This window comes from Protopterus annectens, chromosome 3.part0 (assembly GCF_019279795.1).
Source record: "Protopterus annectens isolate FY-2018-M chromosome 3.part0, PAN1.0, whole genome shotgun sequence".
Lineage (NCBI taxonomy): Eukaryota > Metazoa > Chordata > Ceratodontiformes > Protopteridae > Protopterus > Protopterus annectens.
In genome coordinates this window covers 186938765-186963514 of record NC_056731.1, presented here as the reverse complement: position 1 = coordinate 186963514, position 24750 = coordinate 186938765, and the positions used below count along the sequence as shown (strand labels likewise).

The 24750-nt window shown below is 39.8% G+C and overlaps 1 protein-coding gene across 1 annotated transcript in view; it reads left to right on the top strand.

Moving 5' to 3' along the window:
• Positions 1 to 24750, top strand: part of WDR37 (WD repeat domain 37) — a 1467838-nt gene that overhangs the window by 728118 nt on the left and 714970 nt on the right. The window contains exon 5 of the mRNA XM_044064684.1: positions 1374 to 1445. Coding sequence (XP_043920619.1) covers positions 1374 to 1445 — 72 coding nt within the window. The remainder of the gene's footprint in view (positions 1 to 1373; positions 1446 to 24750) is intronic.

Genomic DNA, 24750 nt, shown 5'->3' with positions numbered 1-24750 from the left:
TATTTAATCAGAATTCTGCAGGGTATTTTTTATTTTATTGAGTGCCTGCTTTTCAATAATTTACATATCATTTTAACAAAAAAAAATCCTTTAAGGAGTACTAGAGATAAATTAAAGTGCAAGATTTTAACAACCTAAGTGTAACCTGGAAGCCTTCATTTTTGACAACTCTACATAACATCACATTCTTCTCATTTTAGACGTAAATGAGATCTACAAAACCTGTAGTTTGGCAGCCCCACATAATGACAGTTTCCCATTTTTGGGTAAAGCAGTTATGAAGATTCTTTCATAGTGATCTTACCCCTTAAGAAAAATATCTCAAGGTATGCATAAGCTTCTAAGTGTCAGAGTTGTTTTTGCGCACATGGCTTGAGTACATACCTCTCAACTGGTCAGATTTTCCCCACTTCTTTTCCTCAAACAATTGTGCTTTTCTGGCAAATCATTGAAGATTGAAGTCACTAAATAATGACAGACATTTAAGTTTCAGACTTCAGACCCTTCAGAAAATGTTTGCTAATGCAATACCTGTTATTTTATCACCTTTCTGCGTAATAAGAGCAATAGTTAAAAAAAGTTCCTATTTTTGGCTCTGTCCAGATTTCTTGTGCTAAGAAGTTGAGAGGTATGTCTGAGTGTCTTAGGTTAAGTAAAACATACCTGTGAATTCATTATGGGCTGATGATTTGTATATTTAACTTTTATTGCTCACATCCCAGTAGTTATTAACAGAAAAGAAAGCAAAGGAAAACTGGTTTGCATTTTTTGACTGCAGTTAAGAAGCACATAACAAAGAAATAGAAGTTACCATACCCTCCAACACATGTGAAAAGGATTTTTTTTAATGGGAACTGTACAAGAAGAAGTCTGTCTACTGGGCAGTTACAGCAGTTACAGTATTCTTGATGTGTGTTGTTAGGTCAGTCTGGAAAGTGTTATTAATAGTTTAGATATAACTGAAACTGTAACAAAATGTAATATTTACTACATTTTGAAGTACTTTCATCCCAAGTATGTGCATTCCTTTGAATCATTGCATATTTTAATTGCATTACTCTTAGAAAAAATACAGTACATTTCTTTTTGTTTTCATCCTTTAAGAGATATTTATCACGTTAGTCTAATGAATTGTAATGTTGGCAAATACTTTAGTGCAGTGTATCTACTGGAACCATCTTGACATGTTTGTCTCTGTTTGACATTAATAAAATTAATGAAATAAAAATGTATTGTTAATTAGATATTTCATTTTGAAAAATTATGTCATCAAAAGTGAATTAAAATAGGAAAAAGCAAGTATTATATGAACAGGTTTTCATTTTATCTTTTTCTCCTTCTAATTTCGTAATAATGTAATCCGATTCAAGCAGCCGTCCATAGTACCAGCCAGCTTTCTCAGAAGTTAAAAACAACATACAAAGCGTCTACAAGCAAGGTATGTTGTTTCTTTGTGAAAAATAGGTGGTAGTTTGGTTATATGCAGTTTCTGTGACTGGATTTGCAAACCATGCTGTGTCAGTTGTGTCAGTTGTTTAAACTTCTGTAACCAAGTTCATGACTTCTTTCATACCTTAACACATTTCCTTTTGACCATTTCTGTGTACCTGTGATCATTTTTGTCAGTTGTTGATTATTGTACATGAAGGGGTATATTTTCAGAAGGGTTTGAAATACAGTATTTTGATCAGATTGTTAGGTGATAGTATTTGGGAAATAACCTTCAAAGTGTTTTAGATTAGACGGTTAAATGTACATCATCCACCCTATTTGAGAGTGAACATTCTATAACAGGGTGTTAATGTCCAGGTAAACCCCAGTAAAAAAACAAGTTGCCATTTCACGGCAGCATAAGCTTCTGTGGAACAAGGACTAATAAAAGAAAATGGCTACCATTTTTCTCTCTTGGTAAATGCGGCTTTGTTGATTAGCGAGCATAAAAATAATAATGTGAAGGAAAAAGATGCTCAGCTAGCAAAAGCAAGTGCAGTCGAAGTTACAAGGACTGCCATTTCACTTACTCTTCACCAAGTGTGGTTTAAAAAAGCTGCATCTAGCAAGATGGAAAAAAATAAAGGAAAAAAGTGAATTTAGCGAATGTGCTTGCATGTGTTTGAATGTGTGTGTGAGAGAGAGGGAGAGAGACAGATGGAGGGAGAGTGAGTGAGTCAGCAAGTGAGAGAGGAGAGACATCATTTATCTGTCAGTTTCTTTGTTTAAGAATTTAAATCTGAAGAGGTTTTAATCAACAAGCATCATATGGACAATAAGAAGTATGAAACTATAATGTCTAGCTTTATTGACTAAATGTAATTCTCAGAGATTTATGACAAAATACATGAGAAAAATCAGGGACATTCTGCAAAATCGGGTATAGTTGATGGGGGGAATTGCAGTGCTTTAGTTTTGTTTTTTCCCCCATTTATTTGATCATAATGACAGGTGAAGTGTATTCAGTCAAGAAGGTGGCTGTATTTGTTGTGCACAATTGTGCATATGTATATATGTGTTTGTTTCTTTGTATGTAAGCGAGTCTGTCTCTGCCTCTGCATGTGTATCTGTGTGACTTTCTGTATGTGGGTGTTGACATTAAATACTTAAGTTTTTAGATGTAAAATGCTTCCACAAACAATTACATATACTACAGCAATTTTGAAAAATTAGACGGAAGGAACTATTTTACATCAAAAATATTAAAAAAATGTTGTATACTTTAGTAAAAAAAAAAAAGGAAACAATTTAACAGCTCGTTGCTGAAGTTCAGTAATGCCTTCCAGGACGGGTGTTATTTGAGGAAGTAACTCGCTTCCAGGGATCTAGAGGCCTTCCGCTTGTAGCTTCAAGCCAAACACCACCCACAGAACGGTGTTATTTCCCTGGTAAGTTCTACGCTGTCAGGGATTATCACTTGCTTTAATGTTATTTGTATATGTTATTGTAGCAGTAGTCCTTGCAACCATGACTTCAGCAGCAGAAGCCTTGATGCCTTGCCCAACTTTTAGTGCTCATTGCCTTTCCCCCTCAAAACCAGAAAGATGTCTACCTCTTACTGACATCAGGACTTTCCCTGTATAAATCTGCCATCCACCCCATGCCATCTTATTTATTTATTTGTTTATTTTACATTTGTTGACCGGGAGAGTCCAACTGGATTACAAGTCCATTTTCAGTGGAGGCCCGGGGAGAAAAGTTCCAAGTGAACAATTTTTTTTACGAAACATAGTTTTAAGGACAGACGTTTGACATACAGTTTCCATAGAAGAGACTTTGACATACATATTAACTAACAGATAGGATACATTCGTTCTCTACAATATAATATTAAATTTTAGAAGATATTCCTAAGTTTAGGATCTTAGATATTTCTTGTCTGAGTTTGCAGCGTATGTACCATTTTTTGTGCATATGTAGTTTGGCATTGTTTGTCCTGCTCCAGATTTCAACCAGATAAGAATGCTGCAGAGAAAACTTTTTTGTATTTGTTGTGAATTGTTAGTGAGCATTTTTTTCTGTGTAGTCTCATAGGGTCAGACTCTTTATAAGATATTTTACGGCTCATATATCCCTTAGAGAGAGAGAAAGAGAGAAGCCAGATTTGTTCATTTTCTGCATAGGCCCAGAACATGATACTGGGAATTGTGGGAGTTGGTCAAGGCTAACACCAAATACTTCTAGGAGAAAAAAAATACCTTGCAAAGCTGTCTAGACCAAAAGTGACACAAGTCCTTGATTTACACTGCAGTGGCATCCTGCAGTTTTATTCACAACTTCCAGTGCTCCTCCTTTAAAGTACTAGATGAATGATCTAAGGAGAAAGGTAGTCAGAGGGGATGTGACAGTGGCTTCAACATCACTACTTAGCTCAAGGATAAGGCCCTTGGTGAGATACTTTTGCAGCACTTGGCCATTGTGTCTTGAGGTTAAAGGGTCGCTGATGACGTCCCTTTTGAAGCTGCCATCCCTGCAGATCAACACACATTCTTTCCCAGGTCAGCAGCCCTGTTGTGGAGCTCAAACCATTTGTCCCAACTCTGACGCCTGTGGCCAAATTGTGCTTTGTCATAGCAGAAAAGGGCAGGTGATATACGTACTATTTTATTTGGAGAAGATGTCTACAATTGAACCATGGAGGCTATGGAATCCCACCCTTAGTCCCTGGCCTTTATGGTGGCAGCCCAACTAACAAGGACTCAGAAGCCCCAACATAGGATGCCCACACGTAGCAGCCTGCAGTTGTCTGCGACCTGGTCATTGGGTGTTTACCTAGCCATCTCCCCCTGTCATGCTTCTCCCTTGGAATGGATCTGTTTGGCCTGGAAGTTCATTCAGGTTCTTTAGAACCTTCACCCACGTACATATCAGCCTTCTGTCTCTGGAGTCACCACTGCCTAGAGAAAAACTGTACCCTCCTCAGAGAAGTATGTTGACTCCACATTTCTCAGATCTTGAGGGGAAAGCTTTAGACTACTCTTCCAGAATGTCTTTCTTACTCAGATATGACACAGCCACTGATGACATAATATCCACAGAAGAAATTTCATTTGGAGACCCCTTTTTGTAGGATGAAAGACCACTTTAAATGAGAAACCAACAAGGTTTCATATGCCCAGAAAATGTATTTTGATATATTGGGTCTGGATACTCCTAAAATTGTGACATTTTTAGCAGTTTTATAACATCTAGAGGATGCATTCTTAGCAGCCTCTAAGGAGCTGGATACCGAGCTTCCTGCACCCAAGAAACCCGATATGTTCTTCAGGGTACTGGAGGTCACACACATTTCTTTACAAGAACACTGTGGCAGATCAAGCAGTGGTGTCTGTTGAGCAAGAGAATGGGTCAGAGCTTAGTGCCTGCTGTCAGTACTCTTACCAGTTGTAAGGATGGTGGATTATGGAACAAGTAGAAATGTACACAGCTGGCCACCACTATGGCCTTCAGAACTATCAATTGTCTAACACATTACCTAATTTCAGATTGCTGTTCTAAACCAGATGAAGGAGAAGATTGGGGAGGTGGCTGATGGAGATCTGACGGCAAAAATATACTGGACCACACCCATAGTATTTAGTCAGCTGACAAAAAAAGTATGGATATGAACTGGGAATGTGGTATGTCAAGGAAGCAACTGTGGAGAGGATTATTAGGAGATGTGTCCAGCAGAGGCTATAGCCCTTGCTAGAGGTTGCCAAAGTGCTGCTCCTTAATGATCCCCTGGATGAAGTGCTGACTTTTGGGAACCCCACTGGTGAGGTGTTCAGACAAAATGGTAGATGGGGGCAGACAAGGTAAGAAGAGCCAGTGGAAGAAAATATGTCAGAAATATCAGAAAAGGAAACCTGGGGAACCCCAGGCTCTGTAAACCCCAGGGAGCAGCTATGACTACATGGAATTTCTTCATCCCCAAAAATCCTCACATCAGCTTTGTCCCCTTTCAATCCACTCTCAATCCAAAAATAGCAAGTAAGGGTTAATCCAGTGCATAAGAAACTGAGAAGGCATCACAAAAGACAAATGAATGCTGCAGATAATATCACAGGTTTCAAACGTGCTTTTTTGATATGAGTTTGGAAGAATGCAACTGTCAGTTCATACCCTTGCCCTTTAGGCTGACTCTGTTACACATGAAATGTCTGCCTCCAGCAACTGCTTATTGCAGAAGTAATACCATTCACATTTACCCATACTTGGCTGACATCCTCATTCAGGCACTGCCCTGGGAAGAGGCAAAAAAGGCACTGCAATTCACTGCTGGTGACTTTTAAGACCTAGAGTTTAATTTCAACATTCCCATATCAGATCCCAGGCCTACTATGTTTCTTGGGTCCTTACTGGATTCCAGCAACCATAGTGCCTTCCCAACAAGATGTAATCTTCTGGCCAGTACTTTCAAGATGACTACAAACAACGGTTTCCACAAGGGAATTCCTGGGGGCACTGGGATTCATGGCCTTCACAATTCTGATGGTCTCCTGACCATACTGCATATCAGAAAACCCTAACTCTACCCAAGGAGTACCTCCAGCCAGCAATCCAGTCTTTGGTGGGGATTATCCCTCTTCTGCTCAGTGCATCTAAAGAGCTACAGTGGTGTTCCAGCCAGGTCAGTCTGAGCAAAAGCAGACCCCTTCAAACAGGAACTTCACAGTATGACACTATGAATACATCAGATGTAATGGGAGGACACAATCAGGAGACCTCAAAGTTCAAGGGGTATGGGATGCATCTCAAACATGGAAGCATATAAATGCTAAAACTATGATGGTCCTGATTTCGGCAGTCAGAGCCTTCAAGCTGTTTTTTTTTTTTTTTTATACAGATTACTGCTGACAACACTACTATGATGTGGTACATCAAAAATCAAGGGTAAATCTTGTTCATACCCTTTGTGTAGGCTGACTGTAACTGTGTCTGGAGGCAGCTGCTCAGTTCAATGTGGCTGTAAGGCCAGTCAGTGGTGGACCAATTAAATAGCTGCAGTTCTCCATGGATGGTCATTACACAAAGATGCTTTTGTATAGAGAATTCCCAGGATGGATGTTCTGAAAGTAGATCTCTTAGTCTTTCCTAGAGACAAACAACTTTCAAGCACTACACACAGAAGCTTTGAGCACTGAATTCCTTCTCCTTCGAATAGGTCTCCTTCATTCCTCCTTCTCCTCATAGTGATTCAGAAAGTAACAGAGGAAGACCCAAGGATGCTTTTAATAGTACTCTTTTGGACTAGTTCAAAAAAGGCTTAAAAAACAGCTATTAACCATCATAAACTAACAAAAGGTGACATTGTGGTGTGCAAATACTGAGGTAATATAAATGAGTAAGTCAGGAAATGTTCAGTAACCCTACTTTATTCAATACAAATGTAAAGCATTAAGTGCTTTCATCCTTAACACTCAGGACTTCTTCAGGCAACATTTGTTTTCTTCATTCAGGTGGTCCAGGGTGAAACCTCATGTGCTGCCTTTACAAATGGACAAAGGGACCCTAATAATACCACAACCTAAAGGCATTGCAGCTCACTGCCTGGAAGATTTAGCTCTTTTGCCGTCCAGGCTCCAGTACTTTGAGGATGTGGTGATCATATTTAAGGAGTCTAGGACATCTTCCACAAGGAAATCCTGCTTAGCCAAATGGAAAAGATTTTCCCACTAACACAGGAAGGATCAGGACCCAAACACAGCACTGTTGTCCATGATCCTGCAATACTTCAATGAACTCTTCAATTCAGGCATGGCATATGCCTCTGTAAAAGATATTCCTGTCAGCCATTTCAGCCTACATGACAGAAGAACCATAATGTCAGCATACTTGCTGCCTGTTAAACATTTTTTGAAGGGAATCTGTCATTGGAGATCACCAAGAAAAGATGTTTGCTCCTCCATGAGTCTTGAACTTTGTCATGTAAAAGCAGACATAGCCCCAGTTTGAGCCTGCTTTCTCAGCAACCCTCCAATATCTATAATGGAAAACAGCTTTACATCTGGCTATCACCTCAGCTAGAAAGATTTCTGAAGTACAGGTGCTCATATGTAGAGAACCCTTTTTAGTCTTGAATAGAGACAGAGCCAGTCTTAAGACCAATCCATGTTTATTTATTTATTCAACATTTGTTTACCAGGAAAGTCTGACTGGGACAGAGCCCATTTTCAGTGGAGACCCGGGGAGAAACTCTCCAGACACATGTCTTTGGAATGTGGGAGGAAACAGGAGCACCTGGATGAAACTCACACGAATGCAAGAAGGACATGCAGACTCTGCACAGAAGACACCTCAGCAGAGAATCGAACCGGAGAACCTCTTGCTGTGAGGCAACAATGCTAACCCCTGTACCAATGAGGCACCCAAAATAGTGACAGAGTTATTTCACAGTCCAACTGTACAAGTCAGTGTTGTCTTCCATAACCTCCAGAACAAGTAAGAAATAAGAAATACATTTTTATTCTTTAAATGTACACAAGCAACTGATATATTATCTAGAAAAGTTCAGAACGTCAGGACAACCGTTATTGTTTGTTCTTTGCATCTGGGAAATAGTGGAAATTGTTTCCAAGCAGGTAGTCTGTACATGGATGGCTCATTATATTATATTTTGTTCTGTTATTTCTGTCATGTGAAGAAACTGGAAAGAACTCTGTGGTCTCACAGCACTAAAGGCACAGCAGACACTGGTGCCTTTCTGAGTTGATGATTATGTAGTTGTAAAAATCACAACAAAAGTCCAGTACCACAAGCGGATGCCAAATAATTTATTCTTAAACACAATATAAGCGCTTTCATCTTGAGAATCAAGACTTCATCAGATAACTACAAAAATTTGAACTCAGTAATTTTATACCATATGCCATAAATGCAAAGTGAAGGTGGTCCCGCAGGGGTTAAGATTAATTAAATACCCCTTTGGTATTGTGTATAATGATTCTATAGTGAAAGAGTTTCAAAATTCTTCAATGAATGTGGGCTGGGACTCATCAACAGACTGATTAGTTATAATGAGTCTGCTTTAGTGATACTGAAATGTCAAGTGGAAAAACTAAATGAGGATATTTTAAAAGATTTATTGTTCAGTGAATATGAGCAATTTTTTAAGAAAATATTAAGTAGAGTAAATAGGAGGGTGGACACCATATTTTCTAGGAAACAAAAAAAGTTTGTAAGGGATAAACAACAATATGCAGAATGCACAGCATACTCATGGCCTTATAAAAGTGAATATAATTATGGAAAGAATTACAAAAATACTAATGGTAACACCATTACAGATGGGGGTGTTAGACAAGAAAGGGGCGACGGTTTAGGTCACAGTTCACCAAAAGGGTTGGATGAACTGGATTCATTCCCAGAACACAATGCACATTTTTTAGGAGTGAGAAGATCGGAGAGGTTAGCAAGCAAAACCAGAAACAATATAGACTTGGATTACTCCCCCACACATCAAGAGTATCACCAGGATGGAAGAAAGTGGGGAAGAGAGGGAAATAACCATTGTACCTAATACTGACGGTAAAGTATATCAATATAAAGGCTTTAACATTTTTAACTACACCAATTTACATCTGAAAAAGAACACTTTAACCTTTTTTCAAAAGGTTTCAAATTTGTTACAACTAGATATGGGGATATAGCCAACACATTAATAGATTTGAAACTGTACCTGAGGAAATTAAATTTAGAAATGATATTTAAGGATGGAATCAAGGAAGAAAATAGAGTTGGAAAGGGTCATTGTAGAAAGAATGTATTTAATTCCCCCTTGCATCCAGTTCTTTTGATGTTTGAAAAACAGGTGACTGAGGAATTGTACGAGTCCTATAGCAACAGTAAAAATGACAGTGAAGGGAATAATTTAAATAAGAAGGAAAAATGGCTGTTGGAACAACTGAAAAGAAAAACTGATATACGTATTATGAAGCCCGATAAGGGGGGTGGTATAGTCATTTATGGGTCAGAAGAATACAACGATGTCATAACTAACATCTTGTTGGATACTAACACATTCACCAGTTTCTAGAAATTAAATAATGATAGCTTATGGTAGGATTGACTCCTTATTGGAAGAGTATTTGATTGTATGTTTTTTCATCAATCCTACTCTCAATTTCTTAAAGCAAATTCATCCTATTATTCCAAATTTTTTCGGGATACCTAAGGTACATAAGTGTGTAAAGAAATTGCATCCCTAGTACAGAACTTACTCAGGAGTTCTCCTCTGCAGAAATCTGGCTGAAATCTGCCCGGCTGCTATTCCTTAACCCATGTAAAATCCATGCTAATCCTATTTACTGCCAGACAGCTTACAATCAACAAAACTGCCTTCTCAGTTACCTCATCCAAAAAAAACAAATATCAGACTTGTTATACATACTAAACCCTAGGTGTCTGTGTATATGAGAACCTAACAAAATCTATAGAGCCAAACCCTTCTTTTCAGACACTATAATAACACACATTGGCTCTTCTCTCCTGTTGCTTACTTGAACATATTCTGCTCCCATCCTTAATATTCAAGTGACCTTGCCCAACAAACTTGAACAATGTTACTACAAAATAGCACGATTTGATGTCAGCCTTCCAAATAAAACCCACCACTCTGCTGCCATAAGGGAATTGCATTGGTTGGAATTTCTACATTATCTAACCTACTCACAACTTTCACAAATACACATAAGAAAAAACCCCCCATAAAATCACGTTGTGTATAAACTTAAAAACTGCCCATCCATTTCCAGTCTCATATAAATATATAAACCTTCCAGGCCACTACGTTCATTGGACAAATACCTATGATATGTATCCAAACCCAGCAATTCTGTGGCAAATCACTAGCAGTATGACAACAACACTCCTTGAAGTCGCTTAAACCTCAGTTAAAGTCCTACCTACTCACTTGCCAGCTCTGTACATGTGATGTTCCTGGATAATCTCTAAACATTTATGTTACCACTCCTATAAGTAACTGGCCATACTATAGCTGCTGCTTCACAATCTCAATAATTATTTGATTATCATCTACCCCTCTCCACTACTCTCTTTCTGTTTTACCTGGACCTCATTAGTACACCTTCATAATTTGTAACCATATTCATCGTATTATAATTATTTCACTGTCTCTTACTCAGTATCTATTTTCAGTTGATTCCATTTGATAGTGAATAGACTCTGTAAGCTTGATATTAGCTAATATTTTACTGTATTCTTCATTTAACTGTCATTTCATTACAATTTACGTATGTTCATTTATTACTATTCTGTGTATATGGATCTAGGACTCTCCATCGAACACGTTTCATTGAAACGTAAACCACCGAACACACTTTCACAAAAAAAAAAAAAATATATATATATATATATATATATATATATATATATATAAAAATAAGACTACTCACGCCCCTGCATCCACCACCCTCTACTTTAATATTCTCACTCCGAGATCGCACTGCAGTGGGGAAAAAGTAATATTCCCTTATCCACACTGTACCACAATTAAGCATCAGTTTGTTTAGTTGTACAATCTACACCACATGTTGATGTACAACTCACTAGATGGATTGCAAACTGGGTCAAGGACAGAACCCACATGGTTAGAATTGCTGGAGCCATGTCAAACTCCAAACCAGTTACAAGTGGTGTCCCACAAGGCTCAGTCCTGGGACCTCTCTTGTTCGGTATATATTTCTCGGAGGTACAGGCCAACACGGAAGGACTGTGGCTGACAAAGTTTGCAGATGACTGCAAACTGGACGCCATAATCGACTCTCCAGCCGACATAGGCATCCTCCAAAAGGGCCTCATAGAAACAGACAACTGGTGCCAGAGCCATGGCCTCAAGCTAAATGCCAAAAAGTGTATAGTCATCCCCCTTGGCAAAACAAAGTGCCACAAATTACCACATAGGTGGTAATCCATTAAGTACAGAAGAAGTAATTAGGGACCTGGGGACCCAAGTTGATAGCAATCTCTCATTTGATAACCACGTGGCCAAAGTGGTTAGAAAAACATTTTATATAGCCCACCTAATCATGAAGGGATTCACATCTAGATCAGGGGAGGTCATCGTGCCTCTTTACTCATCCCTCATCAGGCCCATAATTGAGTACAATGCCCCTTTTGGGATGTACCTTACCATATACCTGCAGCAACTGGAAAGACCCCAAAAGTACCTCACCAAGAGGATCAAAGGGCTCAAACAGATGCCATATGTTGCCCGGTTAAAGAAACTCCAGCTCTACTCAGTGGCATACCGCCTGTTCAGAGGCGATCTGTGCCTGACATATAAAGCCATGTCCAACCCGGAATTAATGGACATGCTGCACCTCAGAAAATCCAAATCCCATCGAAGCTAACGAGAGACTTGAACCTCAGCACTGAAATAAATAGGACATACTGGAGGGACAGATTCATAACCCAGAGGCTCCCTTCACTCTGGAATAAAATCCCAGTCCAGGTTAGGCAGAGTCCCTCATTGACTCTCTTCAAGAGGAATCTTGATGAGTGGATGGTAGATCATAGGTTTACCCTGGGTGTCACTTCTGTGTCACTGTTAGACAGAGGCACAGTATACTAACCTCGAAAAAGGGCATAGCAAAATAAATTTAAAATGGGTGGCGAAAGCCAAAACACATTCTGGCTAGGCTTATAAATGCCCAAGGGCAGATTGCCTGTAGGTTCATAGGTTCATACTAGGCTAACAACTGTTTGCTTACTTACCTTCTGGTGAAAATGCATTTTCGATAAAATGCACTTTTGCAAATTTGAGCTCGCCCATTTATTTTTCGGTGAAATGTGTGTTGGATGGAGAGTCCTAGATCCATGTGTGTACATTTACTATTCCATGTTTGCAATTTGTTACTTTTTGTTTAACTGTCATATCATTACGAGTCTTTTGTATGTATGCATGTATATATATCTACAGCCAGTCCCCAGGTTACGAACATCCGACATGCGGACAACCCATAGATACGAACGGGCTGCCGCAATGTCGGAAAAAAACATCAAAATAAATAAAAATAAATATCTTACTGTTATTTGGAGAAATAAACTGTTCTTTCCTTTTTCTCCATCTTCTCCATTCGTGAAGCTGCTCGCATACCTTGTTAGAGCAGTTACTTCCTCGTTCACAGAGAAAAAGTGATCTGATTGGCTAAAGGAGTTTCAGTTTTGACGATCTGATTGGCTATTTGCTGTTGCTTCAGTACAGCTTTGAAGCAGTTACTGTACTGTTTTGTAGAATTTGCAGATGCCATTGCAGCTCACTGGGGTGTAGGTGACGGTAGGAGGTTGGGCAGAGTTCTGAAAGTGCAGGAAAGAGTGGAAAATATTCGTGGGTGATGCCTGCAGTACAGAAATGTGAAGTGAAACTTAAAAAGAGTTAAGTTTAACATTTTTTTGGAACATTCTGCTGTACTATACTGTACTTTATTGCATTTTATTTGATATTACAGTTGAATTGAAATGTTAATTAGGTATAGACAATGGTAGTTTTGACCAATCAGACCTGAGAAGTGCCTAGCTACAGACTCCAGTACTGTATGTGTATCCTGTGGAGCTCCAGTTTAGTACTGTACTGTACCATACTGCAGCCAGACACTTTTGTGAACTTCTACATTGGTGACGTCGCAAACCCATGCCTCCAAAATGTAAATCCGATGCACATGCTGGTGATGTGTCAAAGAAAAGGAAAGCAATCACCCTGGAAAGTAAAGTTGACATAATAAAGAGATGCGAGAGAGGTGAAGCACCATCTGCCATTGGAAAGGCATTAGGATATAGCCGATCAACGATTGGAACAATTTTAAAAGACAAAGAAAGAGGAATGAATCGTGAAAGGCATACCCTGATGAAAACTACAATTATTGCAAAACAACGGAGTGGTTCAATTCTTGAGATGGAAAGACAATTGCTAATTTGGAATGAAGACCAAGTAGCGATGGTAAGCAAGCTCGAACAAGACCAAAACCAAAAAGATTTGCCTGCCCTGGAAATCCAAATGAAGGGTAAAGCCAAAATATTTTAAAAAGTACTCCTTTATTCAAAGCGAGTGCAAAGTAGTAACAGCTGATGTAGTCCCAAGCACAAAACTTAAATATATATACCAATTCCTAAATCGCACTACAGTGCAGAAAAGGGAAATCTTCCCTTTCCGCACTGTACAGAGCTCTCCATTAAAAGATTCAAAGTTTCAAAACTTCGATCATATGGTGTCGAACATATCAGATTCGAAGTTTTGAAACTTTGATCTTCTGATATAGAGTCTGTTATTTACACCGGAACTTCTCACAAACTCTCAGGGCTACCCAAGAAAATACGATGACCATAAGGGAGTTCTGGAAGAATTATAACACCTATGATGCTATCAAAAATATTCGCCAGTTCTTGGGATGAAGTAAAGCATTCAAATATGAAACGAGTGTGGAACAAATTGCGCTCACAATTTGCACCTGCTGTACAGACTTCTGCAGATGATGACATTGCTGAAGCCAGGCAATCTGTGATTGATATTGGTAATCAACTACAGTTAGACATTACTGGCACTGATGTCAGAGTTACTTCCATGACAAAGAACTGACCATTGAAGACCTTATGGAACTGGAGTAGCAGATGATACCATTTGATGAAGAAAACAGGGACCTTGAAATTCCAAAATCAAAAAAGTTTTCGACAAGAGTTAGCTGAAGCCTTTCATCTCATTGAAGCAGTAATGGCAAAGTTAGAGGAGCAAGATCCTAATACAGAGTGGTTCACCCAAGTTAACTGTACAGTTACTAGGGCATCAGCTTCTTTAAGGCCATTTATGATGAGAAAAAGAAAAGCTGTGTACAAACCTCCCTTGATGCCTACTTCAAGAAGCTGACTTCAGCAGTAAACACCCTCTCTCCAGCAGCAGAATCACACTCTGACTCTGCACCACCGGGCCTGTTCTCTCCAACAAGTTAATCATTTTCTGCATCATCCAGTTAATAAAGTTATCATAACGTTAACTCACAAATGAGTGTTAACCTTTACAGTAATTGTTATCCTTTTTCTTTTTTTTTTTTCCAGTTAAACTGTTTTCAGAACTGTTTAATGTTTTTCTACAGTACGTACTGTACTGTACAAGTGTAACAGACATAGTTACTGTGCTGTTACAGTATTACACTGTAGTTACAGTATTATTATTATTATTACAGTATACAGATTAAAATGTTTTTTATTTGGAAGTTTAAAGTGTTTTATATGCAAAGAAAAGTAAAATAAATACTAGACTGAGGCAAACATTAGACTAAGTGACATTTCTTGTGAGCCATATGTACGTGTTTCGACTTGCATACAAATCTGACTTAAGGACAGACTAAAAAACAGATCTCATCCTTAACCCGGGGACTGCCTGTACTCATTCTGTGAAATGGAGCATTTCTCCCTGGGCCTCCACTGAAAGTGGGACTTGTGCCCAGTCGGACTTTACCTGTAAACAAAAGCAGTAAGTAAGTTAGTTCTTATCTGTAGATACCTGTTACAAAGAACTGATTTGATATTTTATAATTGAAATTGCAGTGTAATATTTTAGCTACTCCACTAGAGACTATAGTAAGATTGTGATTTTAAGTTTAGTAGACACTCCTGCTCTGTCTTGAAATTGTGCAGGTTGTGTGTCCTTGTAAGCTGTTTTTGGTTTGCATAGTGTGGAGAAATATGTGTACTTTCTGATGCTGTGTTAACTCAAGACTGGTGTGCTCCATGTAGATATATTTATTTTACCTAGTCTGAACAGAAATTGTATACCAGTCCTTTATGTAAACCAAATATTATGGAGCTTTACAGACTATTGCATAGTAATGGAAGTAATGCTCTAGTAGGCTACTTTGAGATTGAAATAATGAAATAAACATTGCACCCCTCTCCTCAGAAAGGCTGAAGAGTCATAAAAAATGTTTGACTTTTGTAGTGGAACTGAGTTAATTTGTTTCTTATTTAGTGACACTTGCAAACAGTGCTGTGTTGCAGTCTGGGTAACAGCAGTATACTGAGATTCAGATGCACCCCCCCTCCCCCACATATGTGCCCTTTGAACCATTGTTAGCACACACACAAAGCCATGGCAGAGCAAACCAGACTTTTTTTTACCATTAAGATCTTATTCTTAAACTCATGATGAAAGTATTACAAAGAAATGCCACAGGGAAAGATGGTGGCTGTTATCTGCACTAGTAGATCACATCTATGTTTGGATTGCTGCATTTATGCTATTTGTTAAATAGGCTTTACTGTGTACTGGCTGGCAGTGGCTGTATGTTTTAGTGTGTTTTATACACGAGAAATTAGATTAATGCATATATGTTCAACATATAGAAAATAATATTATACTACTGCACCTGGTTACTTACATCTGTCTACTCCATCTGTTTTGCCATTATACTGGACTACAGCAAGTGGCTTGTTTCTTTGGACTGCCATGGGTATGCTTTAATGGTTTGACCCTTTGCATTTTTATTACTGCACACATGGGTCTCCTTTGAGCCTAGCTTGCAACACTGCATATTTCACATTTTGACACCCTCACCTATAGCAAGGTGCTGTGTCCAGCAGTTAAACATCATTCTGAACTGTGGTGGTCATCTTGCCATTGCTAAGCTTGTTTACATTTAGCTCTGCTTTCAGTTATTTGAGACAGTGGAGAAGTTCTTGGTTACAGTGGAAGTGGTCCATAAATGCTACATAACTTTTCCCAAGAAGGCTGAGACTGAAATTGGTCCAGTTAACAAATTATAATACATGTGTTGTTTTTTTTATTAATTTAGTGTCCTTTGCGGTTAATCTTGTCATGGCTGTTCACATTATACCTCATTGTTTAGAGTGGCATTTCCAAGCAAAGACTCTGAGGTGTTTTGTTTTAATCTGTCTGTTGCTCTTGATTTCTTGTATAAAGTTCAACACATAATTTCCAACCTTCACAAATATTATAGGAAGTTATGTCAGATTAGGACCTTCTCAGTGGCATTTACTGTTTGATGCTGAGCCTACTTTTGAATAGGAAAAGTGACTACAGAAGTTTATTTCCTAGTGTGCACTCTGATTTATAAATATGTACGTATAGCCACATATATATTTATTTACTTTTGATGGGGGGATGTATGACTGAAGTTGTTTCCTTTTTCAGTAGAATGTCAGTCAAGAAAATAAACCATAAGAGAAGTGCATGAATTTTTGCTGTGCTTAGGAATTGATTTACGGTCATGAGCTTGTAAAAGACAATTTCTGATTACAGTGTGTTTGTTGACCAGTACTTGTGAAGCTGTGGTTTCTTCTCTTTAGTTATTTAAGAAGATTGTGTTAGGGAGACCTGTAACTCCATAAAAGACAGTGGTTCCGAAGATATTGTATGCATCATGAGTTGTCATAATTTGGCATCTGTTCCCGTATACATGTTAATTTCAGCATAGATTGCTAACATAATGCATTCATTTGCTTCAGCTTCATTCTTGTTGTCTTGGGAAAGCTTGCAGTTTGTTGTTAATGCAAGGGTTGACAGTGAAGTCATGTGTCTCAGCTTCATGTCAACGTCTAATGCTTTCTGCATCTCAGTGTTAGTGATATGATTAAATGTGCGTGTGGTATGAGTGTTGCAGTACAGCAGTTATCCTTATTTTAAAATGTTTTGATTCCTTCCCCATATGTGTCCTCCATTGTCTTACTGCTTTTACCAGCTGACACTGGCCTGTGTGCTACAATGTGAGGGATTTACATGCTCTTGTATACATCTTGCTTGTACTGTATGCAAGCAATTTTGTTATTCTTGGACGTTTGCCTGTATATTACCATGCTGTGATGTAGCCATAGCTACAAGTCTGCACGTATTGACTTTAGAAGTTGTAATACCCTTTTTAAAACATTTTTTCATGCATTATACAATACTTATATGTTGTCTTTCTTCATGACAGTCATTCATTCCAACATTGCAAAAAGTTTCTGCCTTTTCTTAAACCTCACTCCTCCTGAACTTTATTCTGCATCTGTTGCTCACACAAGTTCCATTTGTTTATATGCAATTTGCTCATTTTCTTTTTCTAAAGATCCTTCTTCCAATTCTTTTATCTTTGTAACAGTAGTCAATATTTCAATTACTGTTGATTTAGATTTAGATTTCCATTTTGTAGTCAAGACTTTTTTTTGGCAGCCAGTAGTATTAAGCATAAAAAGGCATTACTATGTCTAGGTACTTCAGATACTGTATCCTAGCTCAAAATAATAATTTCCATTGTTACAGCCATTTGCTGTCCCAGTGTTTCTGACAAGAGTTCTCTGTAGGGAAGTTTTAAAGGTTGCCAACTCATTACTCTCCCAAAATACACATTCACAAATACTTCTCTCTTCCCAATCACACCTCCAGCATTTGCTATCTTCTTGAAAAATAAAATTCTTTGAAGTCTCCTTGGGATATAAAAATACCTATGCACACTTACAAGCAGCACTCCTAAACCTTCGGGATGTTGGTACATACTTGTGACATGTATCTTTGTCCTTCCATTGGTCCTTTGTAAATTTCTTTTTCAGTCGGTCTCCCCAATCTTTTCTAACCTCCTCTGATTGATTCTTATAGGTTTCATGCAATATTATATATGCCCTACTAATTACCCTTTAATAAGTAGCTTCTGTTCTAGACTCAACTAAAAAACTTTATCAGAGCTGATCTTTCACTTTGCACTCTCCTATCCCTTTTTCTTTGCCTGTACCCTAATATCAGTCCGTGGTAGGTAGTATCTGTCCCGCAGCCCAAAGTTCTGTTCAACTTTATTCCACAGTGTTACCTTTCCCTTTTTAGTTATTTCCATCCAGTACCTTGGTTCCTTTGCTAATTTTCTCCAGTGAATTCCAGCCCCTTTGCCTGTTATATCTATACCTGTACTTGCAGTCATCCCTATTGGCAAAATCTCCTTTCTCTATTTTTGTTCTGGCTTAGTTCTTATAATACTTTCTGCTACTTTATGAATCTGTTATTCTGTTTGGTGGTGGTTCTCCTTAAGGAGCTGTATCCAAAGTCCTACTCTATCCTTATTTTTCAAATTTCCCCATTTCATCATCATCTTCATCATCATCATCCCTTTCCACTTTGATTTCTAAACTTCTGTCTGTGTTATGTAAATAAGCCTTAACTGTGTAGCTCTAAAGTATCCCTTCAAATTGAGTAAGGCTTATCCAACTTGTTCTATGGGGAACAGCAACTTATCCCACTTAACTCTTGCTCCCCCCCAATTAAATTAATTAAACTCTTTATTTTCCACAACTTCTCCACTGATTGATAAAATTATGCCTGACATATATATAAAACTAAAGGGAGCAAAAACATTTTCACTGCTTGTGTTTTGGCATTCATATCTGTTGCCAAGAGTTTCCAGTTTTTTAGATGTCTTTCTATTCTCATGTTGCAGTAGTCATTACAGTAGGGAAGTTGCTGCCTGCAGCACCAACATCCAGGCAGTATACCAAAGTCTTTGGTGCAGGAAGGTACGTGTGATGTTCTCTGTCAGAGCCATAAACTGACGTAGGGTATAGAAATGACATTTGCACATACCCTGTTAAGAATTTTTCTGTTGCAGTGAATGTCAGACTCCAGTTCGGCAGTTCAAGAAGCAGATCGCTATTTATCAAATGACCCGTATAATCAACCGCTACAGATAAGTACCCTGTTGGGTTTTCCTTGTCTTTTGTTAATTGCTAAGATGTACATGCCCACTGGAAAGGGGAAGTGTGCTTGTGGAAGACAAATTCCTCACAAGAACACGCATGAAAAGTGCGTATTCTGTTTAGGTGAGGCCCACAACCATATGTCCTGCCCCATTTGCAAATCCTTTTTACCTAAAACTCTTCACAGCCATCTGGCTGCGTTAAAACTATACTTAGAAAATCAAAGGCTCTGGCGTCTTGAGCTAGGTATGGAGAGTGGAGTAGGCACGTCTGATGAGCCACCGTGGAACAAGGCCAATAAAATCAGCCCAGATTCCTACACTGCCCCTCAGGTGTCCGGAGAGATTCTTGAGGCAGATGAAAGTGGGGATCTTTTCAAACCTCCATTTCCCAACCAAGCCTGGGAACCTCGATGGAAACTGGGATGGGGGAAATTTTGAATACGTCTGCTGAGATTAATCAGCCATCAGATCCTGATGGCGGAGGGGAACCATGGCTTATACTGTCAGAAGGCCCTACTCTTACACTACCATCCACCCAGATGTCAGCACCCACTCATTCTCAGCCGTCTGCCGCTATGAAGAGAAAACCAAAAACTTAAACATCCTGAGCCTCAACCTGTTTCTGGATGGGAAGTTTTCTCACAGAATCTTTTTAAGACATTCCAGGCCTTACAGACACAACCACCACTAGCTGCTGCTCCTTCAGGACCTCCTTTAGAGGTATCAGAGGAAGACTATTCCTCTTCTGATGAATCACTAACCTATGGATCACAAATATTTATTTATTTATTTATTTTATTTATTTATTTAATATTTCTTTTACCAGGATAAATCCAACTGGACAACAGGTGTCCATTTTCAGTGGAGTCCTGGGGAGAAAAGCTCCAAGGAAGTAACAGTGTAAATACATAAGTTAGATAACAAGAAAGCTAGCATACAAGGTAAAAAACAGTTAAATGGAAAACAATCACATAGTACAGTCCGGAGGTTACATGTCTACAATAACAGTACAATTTGTGTAAATAAGATACTCAGGAGTAGGTCCTTATTTACAATATTTACAAGAAGTAAAAAGGTATGCATAAAACCTTATATTCAAAACTTGAGAATTATCCATTTCTGAGCAATGGTACATCAGTTTTCATGAAGTCCCTATCTGAGGAAGCTGGTCTTGTGTTTAACTGGAATATATTTTTTTATTTTTAAATATATTTATTTATATATGTAAATAGACTCTCTCAAGGATTTTATTACCCCAGAGGAAGAGGATCCCATCACCCCTGAGTTTCCTATAGAAGAATTCACCTTTGGAGACAACCATTTCCCTCATGAGGGAACACTTTTAAGTGGCAGGCCTCAGAGGTCTCTGACACTTAGAAAAGGTACTTTGACCTGCTGCAGAGGAACAACCATCCCTCTCTGCTGTGCTCTCTTTGCTACCTGCCTTGCAAGATGCCTTCTTGACCACTTCACATTCACAACCCTCAGCCTCTAAACGTCCTGACCATTTTTTACAAGGTCCCTCAGGACACCCAATTCCTATTTAAAAAACCCCCAGCAGTCATTGCAGTTTGTGCTGATAAAACATCCAGACAGCTGCCTTCTGCTGCTCTGTACCCTACTGATAAAGACAGCAAGGTCATGGACAGACTAGGGAAGAAAGTGTTTACCTCTTCTACTCTGGCTATAAGGGCTCTCAACTACCAAACACACATGACTAGGTATACCTCTTCTACTGTGGCTATAAGAGCTCTCAACTACCAAACACACATGACTAGGTATTTCCTAGGCACTATTTCCAAGGCTTCTACCCTCCTCTCGGAGGTTCCTGATTCATCTATAAAAACCCAACTTAACACTCTAATTTCCACAGCATCTCAAGTGACTAGGCACTCCATCAGGTGCAGTTATGATGCTGTGGAGACCTCTTCAAAATTTGCTGCATCAGGTTCAGTGCTGAGGTGATATTCCTGGGTAATAGATGTACAAACTAAACTGCTTGATGCCCCACTAGACAATAAAGCCCTATTTGGACAGGCTTCAGCAGAACTTCTTAAATCCCTTCAAGAAAAGGGAAAAGAGCTTGAAAACCTAAAACATTTGCTGGTTTCTCCCATCCCCAGATATTACAGAAGCTACCCACAAAGAACTTCCTTTGTCAGGAAACAGTCCTCCCACCCAGCTCCTCAGCCAAAGGGAAGTAGGCAACCTAGGAAAAGCTCTACTCTCAGGTTTCATTCCACCCCTTCAACCACCCACTTTTGGAGCCAGTCTGACCAAAGCAGACCACCTCCACTGTGACTTACAACTACTAAGCCCAAACACCCGCCTATCCCTTCGGCGGACCCTCTCCCTACCCTTCTAGTGGAAAATCATATCAGAAAACTGGTCCTCGCCATCATTCAGAGGGGATACTTTATGACTTGGTGGATGTCACCCCCCCCCCCCATTCCAGGGAAATTTCTCAACCTCCAGCAAACCAAGCTTACCTTTTCCCACCCATCATTCAGCAATTACTATCTCAGGGCACCATAGAGCAGCTACCTTCCCCCCAAAGAAGCAAAGGTTTTTACTCCAGAATGTTTCTGGTACCAAGGAAAGATGGCCCATGGAGGCCAATTTTGGATTCATTTTTCCTAAACCTGTTCTTCAAGATACCCAGTTTCAAAATTATTACTTTTCCTTTGCTCCTACCACGCATACCAACTCAGGCTTTCATGGTAGCTCTAGATTTGAAGGATGCCTACTTCCACATTCCTATACACCCAGATTACAGGAAATTCATACGCTTTACATTAGGTGCCTGGGATTTTCAATTCTCTGCATTGCCCTTTGGACTCTCCACTGCTCCTCGAGTGTTCACAAAGTGTCTAGCACCCTTCATTGCTCACTGCAGAACACAGGGTATACAGATATATCCGTATCTAGGCGACCTGCTAATTCTTCATCAGGACAGTCAAGTCCTCAAAAGTCTCACCTGAACCCCACTCAAGACCTGTTTTTCTTGGGATCCAGGATCAGAACAGACAAAATGAAGGCCTTCATTCCAGACCAAAGGATCCTGGACCTTTGTCTATACTTCAGCAAACTCATTACCCTCACTTCATTGCCAGCCCAAGTGTTCCTAAGGGTGTTAGGCCACATGGCATCCCTAATACCCATGTTGCCCCTGGCAAGATTCCACGAGAAAAATCCAATGGATCCTGAAGAACTTGTGGAGCCAACACTCCCATCCCCTGGACACCCCCCTTCCCCTAATTCAGTGTCTGAAGAGGGAACTTCAGTGGTGGATCTCTGCCATCCACCTCAACCAGAGAACCCTCTTACAGGTACCGGCCCCCCTACAACAAGTCTCTCCAGACGCGTCAGACATGGGATGGGGTGCAGTGCTACTACATAACAAGAAGCAATTCATCGTGCAGGGAAAATGGTCCACACAAAGACAAAAGGGCCATATTAACATCAAGGAAATGAGAGCACTCCTAGCCCTACAAACATTCAAGTCAGCTCTACGCATAGGAACCCTGAACATGATCATGGGACAATATGACTGTCTTGTGGTACATAAACAGGGAGGGACAAGATCCTACCCTCTTTGCAGCCTAGCCACCCAGATCTGGACCCTAGCATCATCAGTACAGATTCCTCTGATAGCAGTGTACATTCTGTCTACAGAGAATGTTATGGCAGATTCACTCAGCAGAAATTCAGCTCCCTCTCACGAATGGATGCTTCACAGAGAGGTATTCCTAGATCGTATCCACAGGTGGGGTATTCCACAAGCAGATCTTTTTGCCTCCTTCCAGAACAGACAGATGCTCAGGTTTTGCATGAGGGACCCACATCCGCAAGCCTGGAAAGTGGAAGCTTTCTCGTTTCCTTGGGAGGGAATGGATCTCTATGCCTTCCCACCTTCACACTGATTCAGAAAGTCCTTTTGAAAATCCAGAGGGACAAACCCAAAATCCTGTTGGTGACCCCCCTTTTGGCCAAGACAGCATTGGTTTCCCCTTCTCTATCTACTAGCCAAGGGCAATCATCAAAGGTTACCCCACTGAATAGATTTGCTCACACCAGACAGGGGATCCCTACTACACCCTCAGGTGAACAATCTAAAACTGACCTTATGGGTGATAGGGTTCTAATCCCCTTCAGGCACCTTCGTACTCAGTGTTCTGCAGGAGGCCAGAAAACATAGTACCAGGAGAAATTATGTATCTAAGTGGAAGAGATTCTCCAGGTGGTGTCAGAGGAAAAAACAGGACCCTATGACTATACCTGTACCCTTGGTCCTTTCCTATTTGTGTGAGCTCCTTCACTCAGGACTAACTTATTCTTCAGTTAAAGTCCATTTATATGCCGTGTCTGCTTGTATGCCCGTGTTACTGCCTCTGGCTTCTAGAGTGGAGGTCAAGCTTTTCCTGAAAGGGGTACTTCATATTAGACCCCCCCCTGAAAGCCTGTACCTTATTTTGTTCTTGAAGAACTTACATTGCCACCTTTTGAACCAACACATTCAGTATCCCTAAAACTGTGCACCCTGAAAACAGTTCTACTAGTGGCCCTTACTTCTGCCAGGAGGGTATCAGAGATACAAGCCCTTATTGCTACCCCTCCTTACCTTATTTTCCACAAGGACAGAGTTACCCTTAGGACTAACCCTTCCTTTATCCCTAAGGTGGTTAATGAACTCTCATTAAACCAGACCATTAACCTACCTGTTTTTTACCCTCAAAATCCCCCAGAGAGGACTCTTCATTCTCTAGATGTCCACAGACAACTGAGGTACTACTTAGACAAAACCAAACCTATTAGAAAGTCTGAACAGCTGTTCATTTCCTTCTTCCCTAGGGGTCTAGGGAAGGCAGTCTTCAAACAGACCATTTCTGTGTGGATCTCTACGTCCATTGGCATTTGCTATTCCTGACATGGAAAACCTTTACATGGATATGTCAAACCCCACTCAACCAGGGCAGCTGCTTCCTCAGCTGCCTTTTTCAAAGAGGTTGATTACATCTCAGTTTTAGAAGCTGCTACTTGGGCTTCAGTGCACACCTTTACCAAACATTACAAACCTGACCTAGCCTTCAGAGCTAGAGCTGTGTTTGCCAGATCTGTTCTTCAGGGTCTCCTTGACCAGTGACCCCATCTTCCACCCAGGCTCATACCTAAAAGCTTTGGTACTCTCCCTACTGTAATAAATACTGCAACATCAGAATAGGACATAGAATAGTTGTGTAAGAACTTACCATAACCTTAGATGTCTGAATAGATTTGCTCACACAGGACAGGGGATCCCTACTACACCCTCAGGTGAACAATCTAAAACTGACCTTATGGGTGATAGGGTTCTAATCACCTTCAGACACCTATACTTAGAGAACGTACTCAATGTTCTGCAGGAGGCCAGAAAACCTAGTAGTCCTCCATGCTGTAGTATTCAGTCCCTCCCTCCAACCCCCTCTAGTTGTTTACTTGCCAAATATACTTTTACTTACCTGTGGGGGCATAAGTCACCCACTCTCAACTTCTCCACTACACACAGCCTATCAAGTACCCTATGGTGTAGTCTACATGTGAGTCTCAATGG